The 20,777-nt window shown below is 37.2% G+C and overlaps 2 protein-coding genes across 3 annotated transcripts; one reads left to right on the top strand and one right to left on the bottom strand.

The window, feature by feature from the left end:
* Positions 1–10,681: 10,681 nt before the first annotated feature.
* On the top strand, positions 10,682–12,205 carry ZIP6 (ZIP metal ion transporter family). The gene is made up of 2 exons (XM_079003613.1): positions 10,682–11,542; positions 11,722–12,205. The coding sequence occupies exons 1-2, from the start codon at positions 10,835–10,837 to the stop codon at positions 12,034–12,036; spliced, it is 1,023 nt and encodes a 340-aa protein (XP_078859739.1). The 5' UTR covers positions 10,682–10,834; the 3' UTR covers positions 12,037–12,205.
* LOC145055318 (6-phosphofructo-2-kinase/fructose-2,6-bisphosphatase-like) lies at positions 12,172–17,732 on the bottom strand. Of its 2 annotated transcripts, none has more exons than XM_079003611.1 (23): positions 17,275–17,732; positions 17,051–17,114; positions 16,608–16,900; positions 16,344–16,517; positions 16,091–16,264; positions 15,904–15,999; positions 15,264–15,362; positions 15,124–15,153; positions 14,946–14,999; positions 14,794–14,847; positions 14,638–14,715; positions 14,440–14,531; positions 14,284–14,341; positions 14,098–14,172; positions 13,926–13,973; positions 13,711–13,808; positions 13,542–13,617; positions 13,362–13,424; positions 13,181–13,272; positions 12,977–13,045; positions 12,823–12,886; positions 12,467–12,532; positions 12,172–12,390 (listed from the first exon to the last, which is right to left on the bottom strand). In XM_079003611.1, exons 1-23 carry the CDS (start codon positions 17,434–17,436, stop codon positions 12,313–12,315), a joined length of 2,157 nt encoding a protein of 718 aa, XP_078859737.1. In that variant the 5' UTR covers positions 17,437–17,732; the 3' UTR covers positions 12,172–12,312. The 2 variants fall into 2 exon arrangements, with proteins under 2 accessions (XP_078859737.1, XP_078859738.1); XM_079003612.1 differs by having other exon boundaries at positions 16,380–16,517.
* Positions 17,733–20,777: the final 3,045 nt, after the last annotated feature.

Genomic DNA, 20,777 nt, shown 5'->3' with positions numbered 1-20,777 from the left:
GTCATCGCCTACGCCTCGAGACAGTTGAAGACACAAGAGGTTAACTACACGACCCACGATCTTGAACTAGAAGCAGTAGTGTTTGCTCTGAAGATCTGGAGACATTACTTGTATGGAACGAAGAGCACTATCTTTACCGACCACAAGAGTTTACAACACATTTTCGATCAGAAGGAGCTCAACATGAGACAACGACGGTGGGTCGAGCTACTCAGTGACTACGAATGCGATATTCGTTATCACCCGGGTAAAGCCAACGTAGTAGCAGACGCCCTAAGTCGGAAAGAATATTCTGGTCGCAAGGTCAAGTCATTATCAATAACCATCCATTCACACCTGACTAAGCAAATTCAGGCGGCTCAGCTTGAGGCCATGAAACCTGAAAATGTGTCGAGTGAAGCCCTTAGGGGAATGGACAAGAACTTTGAAGCCAAGGGTGACGGAGCTTTATATTTCATGAACCGGATCTGGACACCGAAACACGGTGGTTTACGAGACTTGGTCATGACCGAGGCGCACAACACTCGGTATTCCGTCCACCCAGGTTCAGATAAGATGTATCTGGATCTTAAAAAGCTATACTGGTGGCCTAATATGAAAGCAGAGATTGCTACCTTCGTAAGTAAATGCCTTACTTGCGCAAAGGTTAAGGTCGAGTACCAGAAGCCCTCTGGTTTATTGCAACAACCAGAGGTTCCAGAGTGGAAGTGGGAGCGGATCACTATGGATTTCATAACCAAGTTGCCCAAGACGACGGGTGGACTTGACACCATATGGGTCATCGTTGATAGATTGACCAAGTCTGCACACTTCCTGCCTATCAAAGAAACCGACAAGATGGAGAAACTTACAAGAACATACATCAGGGAAATTGTACGGTTGCATGGTGTACCTATTTCCATTATCTCCGATAGAGATAGTAGGTTCACCTCAAGATTTTGGCAATCCCTACAACGTTCCCTAGGAACAAGGCTGGACATGAGCACAGCCTACCATCCACAGACTGACGGACAGAGTGAGAGAACCATCCAAACACTGGAAGATATGTTGCGAGCCTGTGTGATTGATTTTGGGAAAGCATGGGATACTCATTTACCCCTTGTCGAATTTTCCTATAATAACAGCTATCACACAAGCATCAAGGCTGCTCCATTCGAAGCTCTCTACGGCCGCAAGTGCAGATCCCCTCTGTGCTGGGCTGAGGTTGGTGATACCCAATTAGCAAGAGGAAAAGCTTCCGACAGTACTCTCACTGGTCCGGAAATCATTCGGGAAACGACAGAGAAAATCGTTCAGATCCGTGAACGATTGAAAGCCTCTAGAGACCGACAGAAGAGCTACGCCGATAAACGAAGAAAACCTTTGGAATTTCAGGTGGGAGACCGAGTCCTTCTCAAAGTCTCACCCTGGAAAGGCTTGATACGCTTCGGCAAGCGTGGGAAGCTTAATCCGAGGTACATAGGGCCTTTCGAGATTCTTGCCAGAGTCGGCCCCGTAGCTTACAAACTTGATCTACCCGACACACTTCGTAACGTACATTCTACATTCCACGTATCTAACTTGAAAAAGTGTCTGTCCGACGAGACTCTCGTAATCCCACTCGACGAGATCGAGATCAAAGAGAGCCTCAACTTCGTGGAAGAACCTGTAGAAATCATGGACCGTGAGGTCAAGCAGACGAAACAAAGCCGTATCCCTATCGTGAAGGTTCGCTGGAACGCCAAGCGAGGACCGGAATTCACTTGGGAACGCGAGGATCAGATGAAGTTGAAATACCCTCATCTTTTCGCTTAATTGTTTGTAACTTTTATTTGCTTAAATTCTAATTTCGGGACGAAATTCCCTCTAACGGGGGGATGATGTGACAACCCGAAATTTCCATTGTACGAACATCATCTATTCAATATAAGCCAGTTCAGTTTCAGTGATTTTCAAGCTTTTTCCGAACAAGTCTGTGTACATTAGGGTTTATGTTTTAGAGGATATCAGGAGAGTGGATGCTCCTGGTTTTGTGAAAATTGGGCATTCCAAGTTTCATACTGTTACAGTCCAACGTCAAGAATAAAAATATTTTCTGCCAAAATATTCCAGGACTATAAATATTTTTGTGAATTAAATTAATTCATTATTCACAATTCCAAATAGAGTAAAGCCATATTCTCTCTGACGGATCTTCGGGTTTTCATCCCAGATTGTGAGTCTACTTTACTAAATATGTTTCAATACTTGTTAAATGCTTATTAACATCAATAACATGGTTAGATTACAAGATCCGGGAGTTTAACGCCCAAGAACGTTCTTGGGGAGTAAACTCCAAAATGGAACATAAAGGCTTCCTTGTCCCGATTCCTTGTTAGACAACTTGTTTAGGGGTTAGGGTATGATCTTTATAGGCCAAAAAGCATCCAAGAAACACAAGTCTTTGGAGTTTACGGCCAAGGAACTTCCTTGGGCCGTAAACCCCTTTTAAAGGGGCATAAGTGCCCTAAACTTCCCCCTAATACTTAAGGACTTTACCCACTAGTACTTGTGCTTATTTAGAACATCAAAAACTCATCAAAATCACAAGTTAGTAGGAGTTTACGACCAAGAACCCCTCTTGGGCCGTAAACCCCTTTTACTAGGGTAAAATGCATTCCAATCTCACCTTAATCCTTAAGACAATTTACCTTGAACCCTTGGGACTTAAATGGAGAGAAAAGCACATAAAAACCACTCCTTGAAAGGAGTTTACGGCCAAGGAACATATCTTGGGCCGTAAACTCCAAGTGAAGGCACAAAAGTGTGCCTCTTGTCCCCATTAGCCTTAGATAAATTCATGGAAGCCATCCTTGATGTTTAAGAGCCTCAAAACAATTAAAATCCAAGAGTTTACGGCCGTAAACTCTAGGGTGAAGGGACCTTAGGCCGTAAACTCCCATATGGAGTGTTCTAGAGCCTTAAACTACTTCATGTGTTATACCAACAAAGCTAGGAGTGTTCTAGGATCAAGATAGCACCACAAAACACCCAAAAACACCCTTTGAGGAGTTCACGGCCATAAACCCATGAGTTTACGGCCGTAAACTCCAAGGTGTGGGGTTTGTTGGATGGTGAACTCCTATACAAGGCCATTTGATGTTTCAAACCTTTTTGCCTTGTCCCATAGCAACTTAGATGCAACCATTTGGACCTTAAACACTCACAAAAGTGTTTAAATGTTTTCTAAGTGTCTTAACTTATTTATTTAAGTTATTATTTGTCTAATTAGTTATATATATGCTTATTATATGATAACTAGGCTCGTGCGTGTAAACAAGTCTCCGTTTGCCACCTAGCACGGTAGCCGACACTGCAATTCAAACGACTCACCACAAGTGAGTTCATACCCCTTGAATCAACCTTTGAAATGATTTTAAGTGTTTTAAATACTTTATGGGGGGATACAAGTCAAATACTTATAAGTTATTGCTTCAATCACATGTGATTGCATTTAATCACATGTGATTAATAAGTAGGAAAACAACGATTTTTACCACTGTTCAAACTGTTTATCAAACTGCTTTACTTTGAAATGTTTTACAAACTGTTTTACTATCCAAACTTATTTATAGACTGTGATTCAAACAAATGCTTCTTACACTTAAACTGTTTTATCATCTTATGCTTCATAATGTTTTATAGATCGACATCAAGTCGATCTTCTCTTGAAATTATATTTCTGCTTCCAATGTTTTATGAAAACTTATTTATGATTTTATATATCCAATTGCATGCCCATATATGTATAGATATATAAATAATGTTCAAAGGGCTTAGGAAGGCCATCCGCCCTATTTCCTTTTCCTCGATTTGGATGTGGTCTGGTGGGATTTCGGGTGACCATCCGAAGGTCGTTTCCATATTACTTATATATCATATATACATGTATAGACATAAAAGTACGTCCATATTCATACTTATCAGTACATCATTAGTTAGTTACCATCGGGGTAACACAGGAACAATACATATACAAATATACTAGAAACAATACATATACAGATATACTAGAAACAATACATATACAAATATACTAGAAACAATACATATACAAATATACTAGAAACAATACATATACAGATATACTAGAAACAATACATATACAGATATACTAGAAACAATACATATACAGATATACGAGAAACAATACATATACATATACATAAATACGTAATAATTGTGATCCACTGTGTCGGAGCATGCCTTAAATGTCATGACCCGAGTTGTAGCCAGAATTCTCTTGGAGGGGGAGCGTGAGTTTGCGTATAGATCTATACTGGATTGACTATCCTACACCTTGCTGCTAGCTACAGCCGGACCTGCAGGTCTGCGGGTGCCAAACGTCATTTCTTTTATTACGACTATTCATTATGTCGTTGTTACCAGTCGATAGCATGGTGCAATTTATCACATTATACCTTAATATAAATCGGGTTTAAGGTAGTAGTATTTAGTACAGCAGTAGTCTTATTATACAAAGCTACAGTACTATAATGATTTACCCATTACATATCTTAGTGATAACATCACTTAAGCATTAATGTACAAACTATATTTTTATCAAGTGATAGTTATATTTGGGAAATTACACACTTTACAACAAACAAGTTTACAAAACAGTTTAGCCTTGGTAGAAGGTTACTTTAATAGAAAATATAGGTTTTTCTGAGGGATTCAAACTTTTACAAACATTTTCAAACATTTGCTTACATTTTTTACAAACTTATACATTGAGACGGGTTCAAACGTTTTTACAAGAAACATTGACACTAAAATACTTATGAACTCACCAGCTTAATGCTGATAAACTCTTTCAAAATAACTTGTATTCTCAGGTCATCAGTAGACAGGTATCGAGGCCAGCTTTTGAGAAGATGGAATGCATTCAAGACTCATCTCATATTATTTTGTGTTACATTATTTTGGTGTCTATAACTATACAGAACACACTTGTATTAAAAATTATATATTTAATGCAATGGATGATGTTGTTTGCTTATTTACATTTATTGTGTTGTGATACTATACATGACGTCCTCCGTCCCAGAACGTTTCCGCCGTTCTTGGTTTTGGGGTGTGACATAATAAGATGTTTGGCCTCTGGATCTAGGCAAGATTGAGCTCCAAGAGCTCAGATCTGTTAGCTTTATGGCCCCATGTTGCTTGTTAGCCCTAGATCTACCCTTTTGAGACATTTTGAGCCCTAAAATCCATATTAGTGAATATCCACACGTAAAGTTGGAAACTTTACGTGTGATTCGTGTCCTAGAAGTCCAGATCTGTGAATGGCATGGACTGGAATCGAGCAAATCTGTGTATTTAGTGGATGCATGGCAACGACTCGGCGAGTCGTTCATATGACTCGGCGAGTCTGTTCGCGAGTCTCCGAGTTTGTCCCCTTTTCGTAGTGTCGAGTGAGCAGTGAGTCACGGGGTGTGACTCAGTGAGTCGGAAGCTTAACTCATCTATGGAGGTACTCGGCGAGTCAATGCCCTGACTCGGCGAGTTCAAGGCAATCTCCTTAGATCAAGAACAGACTCGGCGAGTTGTTCATACAACTCGGCGAGTCTCAGCATAAGTGTTCTTCGGATGAAGATGGACTCGACGAGTTGTTCATACAACTCGGCGAGTCTTAGCATCAGTGTTCATCGGATGAAGATGAACTCGACGAGTTGTTCATACAACTCGGCGAGTAGGATGAAGGACTTGAATATTGGTTAAGAAGGTAAACCCGTCGAGTCGTCGCCTAACTCGACGGGTAGGATCGGGATTCAGGGCAGTCGTTTGGATAGGGACTCGGCGAGTTGGAAAGCCAACTCGGCGAGTCGGGTCAACTGAAAGTTGACTCTGACTTTGACTTAGGGCATGGTCAGGGGTAAAATGGTCTTTTTACCCAAAGGTCAGTGCGCAGTGTTTGATTGGGTATATTGTGGGAATTGCAGCCGGAGGATTTCCGGAGCAGCAGCAGCAGCAGCAGTAGGCAGTCAGTTCCCGATCAGATCAGCAGCTACTTCGAGGTGAGTTACCTTCCAGTAGCGGTGGGTCTAAGGCCACAACGCCGACCCACCAGTAGGAGACGTATGGTAGATGATTGTCTTTGTGATATCATCTAGGTTTACTACTACCTGATATGTTATATGCTAGCATGATACGTTGTATGTGATAGTAGTCGAGTTCGGTTGTTAGGACCGAAGGGTAGTTAGACACTCCAGATACGTCTGACAGTATATGATGATATGTTTGCATGCTGGCTTGTTATGTTATATGCGATAGAGGTAGTATGAGGGGACCAGTCCCTGTGGTCGGTTGTTAGGATCGACGGGTAGTCAGCACCCCAGAACGGCTTGACATGGGTAGTCAGCACCCCCAGAATGGCTTGACACGGGTAGGACGGCACCCCAGAACGGCCGTACCGGGTAGTCAGGCACCCCAGAATAGCCTGGCAGTATGTATGTTACGTGTTTGTATGGTATGTGGTACGACGGGGGAACTCACTAAGCTTTGTGCTTACAGTCTTCAGTTTTGGTTTCAGGTACCTCCTCAGCTAGGGGAAAGGAGCCGGCGCGGTAGCAGCATGTCACACACACACTCTCCGGTTTCCGTATTTACGAGCTTCACTGGGATTTGTACTCTGATATTTTGATTGAATGTATGAATTGGCTTTTAGACATGGTTCACTTGTGTTAGGATTTAATCAGACAATGTTTTTAGTTTTTTTTTATATTTTCTAAAGTAATGTTTTTAAAAAAAAAAAACGAAATTTTTGGTCATGAAAATTGGGTCGTTACAATCTTGCGGGCGTTACACTGCTCCAAGTGATCAGTTACCATCAATCTAGCAAGTTACCAAATAAATGACATAACAATACTATAACGTAGAAGTCGCGTCGGATCTTATGTGGTTGAATTGAGTTTCAAATATAAGGTTTGTATCAAATCGGTCATTTAGTTGATAGTGCAACAAAATTGTAATATAGTGACATAATTAAAAAAATAAAAATAAAATAAAAATTCGGTGTCAGAACTAAAATTTTGTGGTAATATAGTGGCTTTCTTTCAATTTTCCCTAAAATTTAATAAATGAATATAAAGCCTAATAAAAAAGGTTCTAGAAGAAGAGTCGAACTAAAACGAATTCAATCTGTAAGGTTGGAGGGAGTGATAACATTCATAGCACATTGTCACGTAAGGTTTTTTAATTCTTTTTATGCCACTTGGGCTTAGCATGTGTGGCACAAAAAATGTAAGGAGTGGTGGTGTTTGATTTTAAATAGGTTTTATTTTGAAAAAATAAAAAGAAAAAAAAATAAAAAGCAACAGCCAATAGTGTTTATGGTCAAAAGGTCACGACCAAGCTTGCATTCTCTCTCCTCTCGTTTCACCAGTAGCGACTCAAGGTTAAAGAACCCCTTAGTGGGCGCTCGGAGGCGATGTTCCAATGGTCTTAACGAACCTAGTGACCCATTTAGCGAACCCTAATCCCTCTGGCGTAGGAGGTAAGAAACACGTTGCAACCAGTTAATCTAAAACTAAATTGAATAAAACTGCAACACACGTTATGTATACATAATATATAACCGAACTAATTTTGGGGCCATTGTCATGAGGCCCGCGGCCGTTTCCAAATTGCCCTTATTTGGTCAGGTCTCATACCTCTCAGCACCATCTCAGACTTTATTGAAGTTTTCAAAGATCACACCCTCTACAAGTTGTATTTTTATCAAATCCATAAGACTCTGGTGCCACACTTGCCACGATCCACATCAGCGTCATATCATATTTGCGACACTGCTTTCCACATTTGTCATTTAGAATGCGTGAGTTGCCAAGATTGTCATTCTTTTTTTTTTTTTTTTTGTAAAGTAATTATATTAAAAATAATTAATTTAAACAAGTTATTTTAAAACTAAAGAGTATTATAATAATTAATTTATACTTCTATGATATAATAATATTTAACTAAAATAGAAGGGATTTATTTAAATTAATAAAGAGTATTAAACATTAAATGAAAGGAAATAAATCTAAATGTTAATTTTTATAAAGTTTGGAGGTAAATATAGTATTTTTATTTTAAGTTTGGGGTAAAAGGTATTGCAAAAAAGAACTTTCAGGGACTATTATTGTAACTTTCAATTCAAAAGTGTTTTATATTGCCGAATTTTGTATGCGATGGTCACCTCGCGCTGTTTGCCGAAGTCATGGCCGAGCTCTTTGTCAAACCACACCCACCAGCCTAACTTATATCTGCGGGCTGTAGATGTTTGCCGAAAAAGACTGTTTGTTTTTCTGGAAGACAAAAGAACCAAAAAAAAACTTATTTATCCCTTCTTGTATGAAAGCATAGAAACTTTTGGTCCACGTCTTCTCCCGTAGATAAAGAAAAAAAACTAAAGACATTTTACCACTTCCAAAACAAACACCACCTAAGTTTCACATTATAACTTTTTCTTTTCTGTGTCGTAAAGATCATAAACATCTATATATATAAATGTAATACATGCTTGTATTGCGAGTAACAAATAACCCTCCAACTGAGAACATAAAGATCCATGCAAATGACCACACGGGAACCCTTTCCGGAATTATTTATTGATGACCTTCCATTAAAGAAATTACCAACACGCACCCGGCCTTAATTATTTGGTCATGCTAATCAAGGTAACAATCGATCCAAAGAAGAAATTTGTGTAGGTTGGACCTAGAAAACACTGGTGGTAGTCATAGCACAGGTGATGAAAGAGTTCGTATATAGGTCTACGTAACGCAAGTAAATCATTCAATTAATAATCCCTCGACATGTACTATTATATATATGAGCTTAATTGGAATATGTTACAAGCCAAATGGAAATTAATTAATTAAGCTATCTAAACATAATTCTACAAAAACGCTATCCTCGTATGTGTGTTGTTTGTGTGTGTTTGTCAGTGTACATGCATGTGCCATGTGTACATCACTACATGTGTGTTATTGTCTTGCATTGCATGTGTGTTACGTGTGTGGGTAAACGAAAGATGCACGTACAACAAAAGGTGTTTTGTTTTCATTTAAATATTTTACGATCGACATCATAAAACATCGATAAATGATATCTTATTATGTAAATTATACAATATTTAAAGACGATCAATAAAACATCATCTTTCCGTAAGTAAGTAATATACTTCTAGATTTGAGCTTCCTGTTCGACCACTAATGTCTTGATATATCTTTTGCTTTAAGATTTTAGCTTTTGAAAATTAAGAAAATGGGATTCATACACGTCACATGTCTAAGTGCATGTGCACCAAGAAGGCGATATTGGGTGTGGGGTTTCTATGCTTTAAAGTTTAGAGAGTACAATAATTTTACTTATAGAAATGGTTTATAATTATTAAAACCAATGATATTCATGCACTACAGTAAATATCTTAAGTGTTGCTTTTAAGTTAGTGTGGTATAATATTGTATTTTTGTTGTTAATTTGTTTGGTAAAGCCGTATTTTCATTTGATAAAGCCGTTGTGAATTTTTATAAACAAATGGTACGTAATGTTTGTTAATTGGAATATATTTAATACAAAGCGTTTGATGTTATTGACTTCTAAAACATTTCATTCAAACCCATTTAACATATATTAACTAACCGTTTACTATTTATTTAAGAATATTATTTGTTTATACAAACTCTTTTTTACTCAAATATATCTTTTATTAATTTCTCGGTAAAGAACAATGATTCATACTTTATAAACAACTCATATCATTTTTGGAAAATATCATATTTTCATGTAACGCCAAATAAAAATAAAAATAAAAAGTAACTTTAATAATTAAAGAGGACAAATCACGAATATATGGAACATATTATTACACATCTAAATCTAAATCACATATAAAGTATGTACTTAATCAAATTTAATAGTATATACTATAATTAGATCTTTTATTTTTGATAAATTTAATTTATACATAAATATACAGAAAATAAAAAATAATATTTATAAAATAAAAATAACTGAAATTATATATAAAAAAAATAAAATAAAAAAATAAAAAAACTGAAAATATGATTTTTTTTTTTTTTGGTGTGTTTTATTTTTATAAAAACATTAAATAATATAAAGTACGTAAAGGGGAAAAAGAAGCTAGAAAACGGACCAGTGAAAAGAGCTAGTCATCAGGCACTCCAACCCCACCTTTATTAATTGCAAAGCTTACAATAACAATCCCTAAGGTTCTTTGTAATGACCAATCATACCACCAATTATATGAAATACGTAAAGTTTATACATTAAACAAATTTAATATCTTTGTTTTTACGCTTGTATATAAATCATTAATTTCATGTGATTTATCTAATGGTCAAAAGTTATTAAAGATTCTAAATAATATCATATTCAAGTATTTGAAAAAATGATTTTGGAGACATTGTGAAAATCATTTGGTATTGGTTTGTTTATTAGATGTATTACTCTTTCTGATTTGGAAGTTATGAAAGTTTAAAATTGTCACATAAATCTCACATGGTCTTTTTCGTGGTTAAAGATTACATTCGAGTCTTTTTCCAAAAGTATAAGGTGGTGAAGTGTAATTAAAAAAAGAGAAAGGGCTCATTGTGGAATATCAAAAAAAAAACTGGTGGAATTCAGTGTAAGACTACACTGTTTTGTAATTGTCTGGTGCTCAAACATTTTTCCAACACATTAAACCAATAAAACTTGGCCATAATTTCTACCAAGAAATCGTTAATGGAATCATGACATAGAATCCAAATTGACTGTGAAAGTTCCATCTTCAATACCCCCACAGACAATTTCATCAACAATCATCATGACTTTGTGCGCCGTAGACTCCGCCAGAGCACTTGCATGTCGCGACGGCCATGCGGCGGCGACGCTCAAGCTGATCTCAATGTTCGTTATATTTTTCACAAGCGTCGTCGGAATATCGGCGCCGGTGATGCTTGCTCGTGTGTTTCACGGCAAGCCTCTATACGATAAAGCAATTTTGATCATTAAATGTTTCGCGGCGGGAGTCATTTTATCTACCTCACTTGTTCACGTGCTTCCGGATGCGTACGACGCACTTGCGGATTGTCAGGTATCATCGCATCATCCATGGAAGGATTTCCCGTTCTCCGGTCTGATTACATTGATCGGGGTATTGACGGCGCTGTTAGTGGATTTAACGGCGACTTCGCACGTTGATGGATACAGTCACGGACACGTACATGGAAGCAAGGAGGTTACCGCTTACACGCGGATAGGAGACAGCGAGGACGTGAGAAAATCGGTGGTGGAGATAGAGGTTGTGGAAGCGGGGGAGGAGAGACGGCGGTTGAAGGATGAAGAGGAGATGGTGAAGATGAAACAGAGAATGGTATCGCAAGTACTGGAAATAGGGATTATCTTCCATTCGGTGATTATCGGAGTAACGATGGGGATGTCACAGAACCAGTGCACGATTAAACCGTTGGTGGCGGCGTTGGCGTTCCATCAGATCTTCGAAGGGATGGGCCTCGGCGGTTGCATCGCTCAGGTAAACCACCATCCACCGCCACCGATTATTTAGTTGATTGAATTGTTTTAATCTTAGCCGTCCATCTGGATCGATTTCTGAGGTCCAAAACTGTTTCAGTCCTTGTTTGATATACAGATACAGTTAATTGTAGCATCACAAAGTCGTCATGTAACATTTTTTTTATTTGATTGATACAGGCGGGATTCAAAATTGGGACAACTGCATATATGTGTTTGATGTTTTCAGTGACAACACCAATGGGGATCATGTTGGGTATGATTCTGTTCTCAATTACAGGATATGATGATAGCAACCCAAATGCATTAATTCTTGAAGGACTTTTGGGTTCATTGTCTTCAGGGATTTTGATATACATGGGTCTGGTGGACCTCATTGCTCTTGATTTCTTTCATAATAAGCTAATGAGCTCTGAAACATGGTTAAAAAAGGCATCTTTTTTAGCCCTGGTTCTTGGCTCCACTTCCATGTCTATTCTTGCTCTTTGGGCTTAATAGCTAGCTTAACTTTGATGCCTAAATCGATTCTAGTTATATACAAAAACTATATGTATCAGAGACATTTTGTGTCTTGTTAGAGTAACTAGATATATATATATGAATGAATGATAACATGTAAGGGGTATGGTATGGTAAAAAAGAGTATTTTTCATTGATGATGATATTATTGAATGTTGTGTGTAATGATGTTTGAGGAGTTATAAAAGTTGAATGAATTGTGTAGTTTAAGTGTTAGCAAGTTACAAGAAAACATTAATGTTGTAAAATGGATCAATCCATGAGCTTGTATCGTTTCTCTTGAACACCAGTGACTCCCATTTGTATCTCGATTATTGTATGCAATGGCATCTGAAAGAAAAAAAAAAACATATACATCCAAGTTAGGGTTTGTTATTTGTACATGTGTGTGTGTGTGTTTGGTTACCTCAATGTGTGGAATTTCTTTCAAAGGTCTATCAGCAAAATATGCATATAAAGCTCTCAAAACAGCCTGTAAAAAAGAGAATGGAATCCACTTTCATTTCTTTGCTTGGTTTATATATAAATAAAAAATTTAGACTCGTTTTTATATATAAACATTAAACACCAACATATATATGGGAGGTGTTTTAGTCTTTTAGCAAATATGGGAAGCAATGGCATGTAATTCCTTCTACCCATGAATTCCAACGGAAATGAAATCCCTCTATTTGGCAACCAACATGCTATGGAATGGAATCTCAGATTCCAATTCCGTCGGAATACATGAACCATTGAAAAAAAAGGTGTAGAAAGCTTGACCTGGTGAGATACAACCACAACGGGAGCCCGTTGGCGTTCAAGCTCAATGATCACGGGCTCCAACCTGGATAAATAATCCAATTATTATTATAATTATAAAAAATATTTAAATAATTAAAAAAATGAATATTAATAAAAGTAGGGAATTGCACACCTTTGTATTACATCTAAATAAGACTCGCCACGAGGGTATCGATACCTCAATTTATCCTTCTTGCGTGATCTTCAATACACAAATTTTTAGATGAATAAAATAAAACATACTCATTCATCGGGCATGTTCATTTTAAAAAAAAATGAAAAACAATCAAGATTCAAGAATATAAAGAAATATTTAGATGAATAAAATAAAACATACTCGTATTCATCGGGCATGTTCTTTTTTATTTCTTCATATGTCATTCCATCGCATACACCAGCATTTATCTCATCAAGTGCACGCCATTGTATCTAAAAAACAACAAAAATAAACATATTATTATTTCATAAACTATAAAAAGCAATTAAAAAAAAACACTTAATTTCACATTCACACTAACCTTTGGGAACCCCCCAATTTGATTAGCTGTCAATATTGTTCTTTGCAATGTGCTTGTCCATATCTAAACAACACCAAAAACACATATTATGTACTTCGAAAATTTTACATATTATATTATAGCATTTATAATTTATTTTTCATATGCTATAATAAAAGTATGTTGCTATTCATTTCTTACAGAAGCAGCACGTTCATTTTTGAGTCGCTTTTCCACAAAGTTGGAAAGTTTCTTAGCATAAACCTCACCTTTCTCACTATTACACAATTCAAATATATTTATTACATAAAATGCCAAATATAATATATTATGGAAAATCCTTGTGTTTTATAATTATAAAAAAACAAACCTCAAAACCGTGTCACCACCTATTCTTCCTCTGACATTATCACGACTTTCACCATGCCTCGTAAGCAAAATCGGACGTGGTGTCAAATGCGTATTCACCTGAAAATCATTTTAAAGTAATTTAGACAGAATTTACTCGAGTTAAAATTAGAAAGAAAAAAAAAACATTTATTTGTTAGAAAAAGGAAAATGATGAGGATAACTTGTGTGACATACCAAGAAAAACACAATCCTCCCAGGAAGATAACCACCGAGATTATTCACCTGAAAAAAAAATTAAAAAGAAAAGATGATTAATTTATCTTTAAAAGATTTACAGAAATAAAAACATAAAAAATATATATATATTACACTATGAATTGTAAAACAAAATAGGAAAACAAGTTACTTGTATCTGTCCACCTTGACCACTTGCCATATCAATCATTTTAATATATGATCCTTCATTCACTGGCTCATACATCTACAAACAACAGACTAAAACATTTAGATGCAGTTTCAGTTTCTTTTTTAACTACTTAATCTGGAAAGCTATATATTCTTTCTTTTTTTTGTGATTAAAAAGACTAACTACCTTTTCATAATTATCAAGTCGCCTTTTGAAGTCCTGATATCCAGCTTCAAAATCAGGCCTGTAAATACACAATCATTTTATCCCTAATTAAACACATAAGTTCTTAATCAAAACACCATAATAAGTAAAGTCTATTCAGAGTTTTTTTTTTATTACTCTTCTGCATAATCTGGACTCTGTTGAATCTTGAGGCGTATGTTTCTTTCAATAATCTGTGGATCAGTACATATTGTTTCCAGAAAGATGATCTGAATCCAAAATCATTTGGTATTATAATGTTGTTCATTACTTCAAAATTTAAAATAATAACACCCAAGATAAAAAAAAAAAAAAAAAAACAAATACCAAACAGACCTTGCATTTTCCTTCAGCCATTTTCATAAGCATATTCCTTCTTTGACTAGTGCTGTTTGTAGCATCAAATATCCCTACCTACATGCAACCATAAGTTTAAATCATAAACATACATACATACATGCATGCATGCATACATACATACATAGGACTTACTTGGCCACCTTCTTGCATCCAGGCTATCATGTCATCCATTGCCAAAGCAGCTACCTAGTAGTAGCATGTGATGTATTAAAACTATTTGTCAAAAAAAACATGTCATTTTACCATAAAATTAAATATTAACTAAAAGTAAATGAATTTAGCACCTCATTTCGAGCCTCCATGCCTTCTGGATTGTCACCTCGAAAAAAATCAGCACTCTGCATCAAACATTATTCATAATATGAATAATATAATCATTTGACATTTAAAAGTAAACCATGATTGGAATTCAAGAGTGAAAATTAATAAAAAAAAAATGATATGTTTAAAATCATTGAATACCTGGTTAGCTCCATGCTTAAGGCGTCGATACTGTTACACCAAGAAAAAAAATATATATTAAAATTATTTCCTATGCTTTTTCTGTATTTTCCAATTGATAATTAAAGAATATAATGTTAGGGAAAAAAATTAAAAATCACCTTTCCAACATTGAAATGTTTAGTGTCGTGACCTAACCAACGGAGATACCTTGTAAGTTTAGCAGCTGTAAAAGTTTTGCCACGAGCTGGCAACCCCACCTACCACATCCACCACAACTTTTTCAAATATTTATTCCAAGATTCAAGAAAGATACTAATAAAGATGGGAAGGGCATTCATGTCTTTTTTTAGTAGATGAGAGATTGAGAGTGCATCCCTATCCCATCTTCTTTTAAAACCCTTTGGGCAAAAGTTGCATTTTTGTCCACCATCAATCACAATCAAAGTAATAGTCAAAGTAACAGTCAGTCACAGTAAAAGTAAGTAACAGTCAGTCATAGTCATAGTCAAAGTAACAGGCACAATCACAATCACATTTAAAGTAACATTCAGTCGCAGTCACAGTAAAGTAACATTCAGTCACAGTCACAGTAAAAGTAACAGTCAGTCACAGTCACAATCACCGTAAAAGTAAAAGTAACAAACAGTCAGTCACAGTAAAAGTAACAGCCGGTCACAGTCACAGTCAAAGTAACACTCAGCCAAAGTCAAAGTCACAATATAAGTAACAGTCAGTCACAGTCATAGTCAAAGTAACAATCAGTCACAATCATAGTCATAGTCATTATGAGGGGCCTACCAAGACAATGGCGAGATGCATATCTTCTTTGGGTCCAAGCATTTGATCAGCAACAGCTGCAGCTGCAACAGCTCCAGCAGCAGCCGGCATTGAGTTCTAAAAGTATCATATTCCACAAAGTTAAAAAGACGAAAAACACCCTAAAACCCAAAATAAAAAAGTTTTTTTTTTTGTATAAACTATAAACCTTGGCTTCTGAAGCAGGCAAGTGGGTTGCACTTGCGGATTTCACTAACCGAGAAGATCCAACACCTCTATCCACAAAAACTCCTTCTTCACTATTTTCCTTCTCTAATGGTGAAAATGTTCCCACAGATTTTGACTCAACCATACCATGAGCTTTAGTAGCAACTTCCCTTTCCTATTCAAATGCCATAAATCACTTTATAAGATTTCAGATTCAGATCTTTATCGGATCCATATATGACCAAAAAAGTAACCTTTATGGTTGTTTGCAGATCATTAGAAACACCCACATCACCTTTAGTAGACTCCTTGTTATGCTTCAAAGATCTTGGATTCTCTGTCAAATTTGCAGCATATACCACAGGAGTCGATGGAGTTGGGACTACATATTGTTCAAGATCAAGATCCAAACTTGATGACATGCCATTCTGAGTAGTAGCAGTAGTAGTAGATAATATAACTATATAAGGGTATGTAAGTAATTTTACTCTTAACTGAAAGCAGTTAGACATTCATACCTCACTATCTTCGGGCAATGCATTTATACTAACATCAGGAATCCCACGCACAGTTGAGGGTTCAAGATTTTCTTGATAAGCTCTCCAACTAGCAGCAAGATCAAAGGGTGAAACCCTATCTGCTTTAATACAAACCCTGTACTCAAGAACTTCATCAGTGGTTAGCCTAAATAGAGCCAACCTTGTAACCCCTTGCAAGGTCCCACCCATGAATTGCCTGTTTGGACCTTCTTCTACTATGCATAGTTCGTTGGTATCCTTTGACTTCAATAAAAACTTGAAGTCCAATGTGTCTATAAAGGTAACAATAAGTATTAGTTATTTGTGATTCTATCAATCGATCAATAGTTAAGGTCAATTTGTTAAAAAATCATGAGAGAATCAATCAATCAATCAATTAGGAAACTTAAATTCATCAGTTTGAACAGGGAATCAACGAGTACCATGATTGGGAGAGGCAACAAAGCTTAATTGCCACATTGAGGATGACTCTCGCTCCATCGGAAGCTAATACAATGAAAACTAACGAAGTGAAAAACATGGGTATTGAAGTAGATTATGTGTAGTTCACGTTGAAGCTAAATACAAGTCAAATAGTTGATAAAAATCATTGAGAAAACCTGTTTTGAAGATGGAGTTAAGTAGTGTAAGAAATGGATAAACTTACAGCTTTGGAGGGGTCCCAAGAGCCGACGAGAGGGGCAGAACCGAAGACGTGAGGAACAAGGTCTCCTTTGGGACTGTAACTCTCCATCTTGAGAGATACATAGAGTTGACCACCGGCATGATCGTCGCTGGTATCAAGGTTAATTGATGAACCAGTTCCCATTGTGATTCACTTGGTACTGACTACTGATTATCAATCTTGAATTAGTGATTTTAAGGGGACCCAGATGGGTTATACTCAATTTAAGCAGTAAAAATTAGGTATGACATATGTAGAGACTGAATTTGTGGTTTGATAGAAAAGAAAAGAGGGAGCAGGGGATAGTCGAGACTCGAGAGCAGTGTGGGTGTTTTGGAAGAAGGGTGGTAGTGGTGGGGTCTGGTGATTCCAGATGGCGTGCGTTTTGCCGTTTTCCTTGGGCCTTCGCATCATAAATTCGCCATATCTACTTTCCCGAGGCGATAGATTATACTATTATAGATAGATATATAATAGAGACCATCAAAAAAAAAAAAAAAAAAAAACCTGAAAAAATAAGAATATTTATAAAAAAAGCCAGATTAGGACAATCGGAAAAAAAAAAAAGTCTTATTGAATGATTTCTTTTTAGCTGTACATTGTTTTTTTGTGGTTCAAAACCTATACTTTATTTAAACTATGTCGACCATTTAATAGGTATTAATTCGAAAAATCGAATTAAAATCAAATCAATCGGTATAATTAAATTGTTTTAACAGTTCATTATTAAAAAAAATGGTTTTTTTTTTTAATTTTGGTTAACCGAATACATATGGTTCGGTTATTGGTTTCCATCTAAACACTAATTACAAACTGAACTAAACTAATAATATTAATAAAAAAAAATAAAAATATATAGTAATAATATATGATATGTAATTATATTAGGTGAATGCCACTTTTAGACCTACCAAGTTTTACCTTTTGGTTTAAATGGTCTCTTTTGGTTTTTTTGTTAATTTAAGGGGTATGAAGTGTAGTTTTACCGGCTATATTGGTCCATTGACATATTTTAAGAGATTTTGAAGCCAAGTCATCTAATGAGTTGACTTGTCATACACGTCACCGAGTTGAGTTGAATCATTTGTTTGGGCCCTAAGGGTTACTGTGGACCTAATTTTATAAAAAGGGTGGTTTAATAAATCAAATCCTAAAATTTTATACCTTTTTTGACCAATCCACTTTAGTGACTTACACATAATATTCTACTATTGTGGTGAGAAAATAGTCGAACAGCGGGTGGAGGTGGGTCGCATTAAAGAGGAAATGGGGCGTGATTTTGTGATATCAAGGATCGATATGCTCTCTGTGCAGCGCCGATTAGACTGTAACGAGAAGAAGGTGCATGTTCTGACTGTTTTGGTAGTGGGACTCGTGGTGTTGATGTTTGGTTTTCTCGTGGACAAACTGTACTCTCTAATCTAGTAGTGAATCCAGTGATGTTTGTCATCGATGTGGTTGTGTTATGTTATATGTGTGTTTGTGTTAGGGTTAATGTTGTAACACCCTGTTCTGAATCAATTCCTAGCCTGAGGTTGTGGGCCGAATATCGGTCATCATAAGGATTAGGGCCTTTGAAAAGGTAGGATCTAGGCCCATTTAGGTGCGGGTGATGTATTAGAAGTGATTTGGGTGTTCGGTTCGTGTTTTGGAACCTAGGGGTATTTCGGTAAAGTGGCAGTTCGAGCTTTTGGTGGAAAATGGATTTTTGTTCGGTAGGTTTTAAGAAATGTTTGATTTGTTAGAAGTGTAGAGCTTCTCGTCACCTTTTCCGTGGATATAAGGATCATCGGAATCGGACTTGTAACGAAGAAGTTATGGCCTTCGGAAGTTTCGTGGTTTTTAGGCTTAGCCAAGTACGCTAGGCGTACCTAGGATTACGCTGGGCGTAATGACCAGGAGTGGTCGCAAAGGTTCTCTAGAGTACGTTGGGCGTACCAGAATTACGCTGGGCGTAATTCCGTCAGATCAGAACCCTATTTTAGGGTCTTTGACCCTATTTAAACTCCATATATCATAACCAAACCCTAATATCTTCAGCCTCCACCCCTCTAAACACTAGAAATCGTCATATAGCAGCCATGGTGGCATTTTGGAGGTTATGGAGTCCATTTTTGGGATATTTGGCCCACTTTCAAGAAGATGGAACTTGTTGCAAGGAAGGGAATCAGAAGGAGCTTATGGATCTGGCTTTTAGGACTCATTTTCAGCTTGATGAAGGTATAAAGCTTTGAACTTGATCATTCATCTATTAGATCTACCATTTTTGGGTTTTGGTTTCTTTTTTGTCCCGAGGTTGAAGCTTTATGGTTCCAAATCCATTTTTAGGCTTGGGGTTACCACCCTTGATGCTATTTGAGTCTCTAAGGCAGAAAGTTGCCATCTTGATGGTCTAAATGGGTTCATGCTTGAGTTAGGGTCACTTTTACGGAAGTAGAATGCCATTTTTGGAGTTTGGGTTTGTTTGGGGCATGCAAAGTCACCAACTCAGTGACTTTATAGGTTTAGACGTTAAGTATAGCTCAGATATGTGATTTGGACATAATGGATCAAGTATTAAGCACTTAATGGATGTTGTGCATGAGCTGTTTGTACGTTGGGCATACTATGTAGTACGCGGTGCGTACAGTACATTTGCTCAGTACGCTAAGCGTACAGAAGAGGTACGTTGGGCGTACGCTCTCAGGAGGACTTGGGCCATTGTGGACTTCAAACCTTTAGACCCTAATGGTTTTGGGCCTGGATTGTTGATAGTTGGGTCTAAATGCATCTTTGGGCCAATAATGGAATAGTTGGGCCTATTGGGCCTTGTGGCCTAATATAGAAATGAACTTCGCATTATGGGCCTCGGGTTGGGCCAATTCTTGGACTGGGTTGTTGTGGGCCTTCGTGGGCTAATTGGGTCGGGATTATTGACTGAGGAGAATATTGGGCTTTAGTATAAGGTGCATTAGAAGGGTCTGGGCCCAATTTGGAAAATTGGGCCATTGATGGATTTGTGGACAATATAGTGTTGGGCTTTTGGTTTGGGTTTGGGCCTTAGTTTGAATCATACATGGCCAGGGGTAGAATGGTTATTTTCATCCAATGCATGGATTAAGGATTATGCTATGAACCCAATTGCTAATTGGGTATATTGATTGGTAGTGACAGCTTGGGAAGCTGGCGAGGCAGCAGCTAATGATTTCATGCGGGAAGCTTCTGCAGTGCGAGGTGAGTCTCCTCACCATACCAATGGGTCTAAGGCACCAAGGCCAGCCCATTACGTGTTACGATATATGTGTTAGCCATTCTATGAATTTATATGCTTTGTGATTGTGCTTGCATGAAAGACCTCGGGGGGTTCCCGAGGCACTTAGGTGTAAGACCTTGGAGGGTTTCATTGGCATCCTATGTCAAAGACCTTGGGGGGTTCTCGAGGCACTTAGGTATAAGACCTTGGAGGGTTTCCTTGGCATCCTAGGTCGAAGACCTCGGGGGGTTCC

This window comes from Lactuca serriola, chromosome 5 (genome assembly GCF_051521515.1).
Source record: "Lactuca serriola cultivar US96UC23 chromosome 5, Lser_US96UC23_V15, whole genome shotgun sequence".
In the NCBI taxonomy this organism is placed as follows: Eukaryota; Viridiplantae; Streptophyta; class Magnoliopsida; order Asterales; family Asteraceae; genus Lactuca; species Lactuca serriola.
This window is presented reverse-complemented; position numbering and strand designations above follow the sequence as displayed.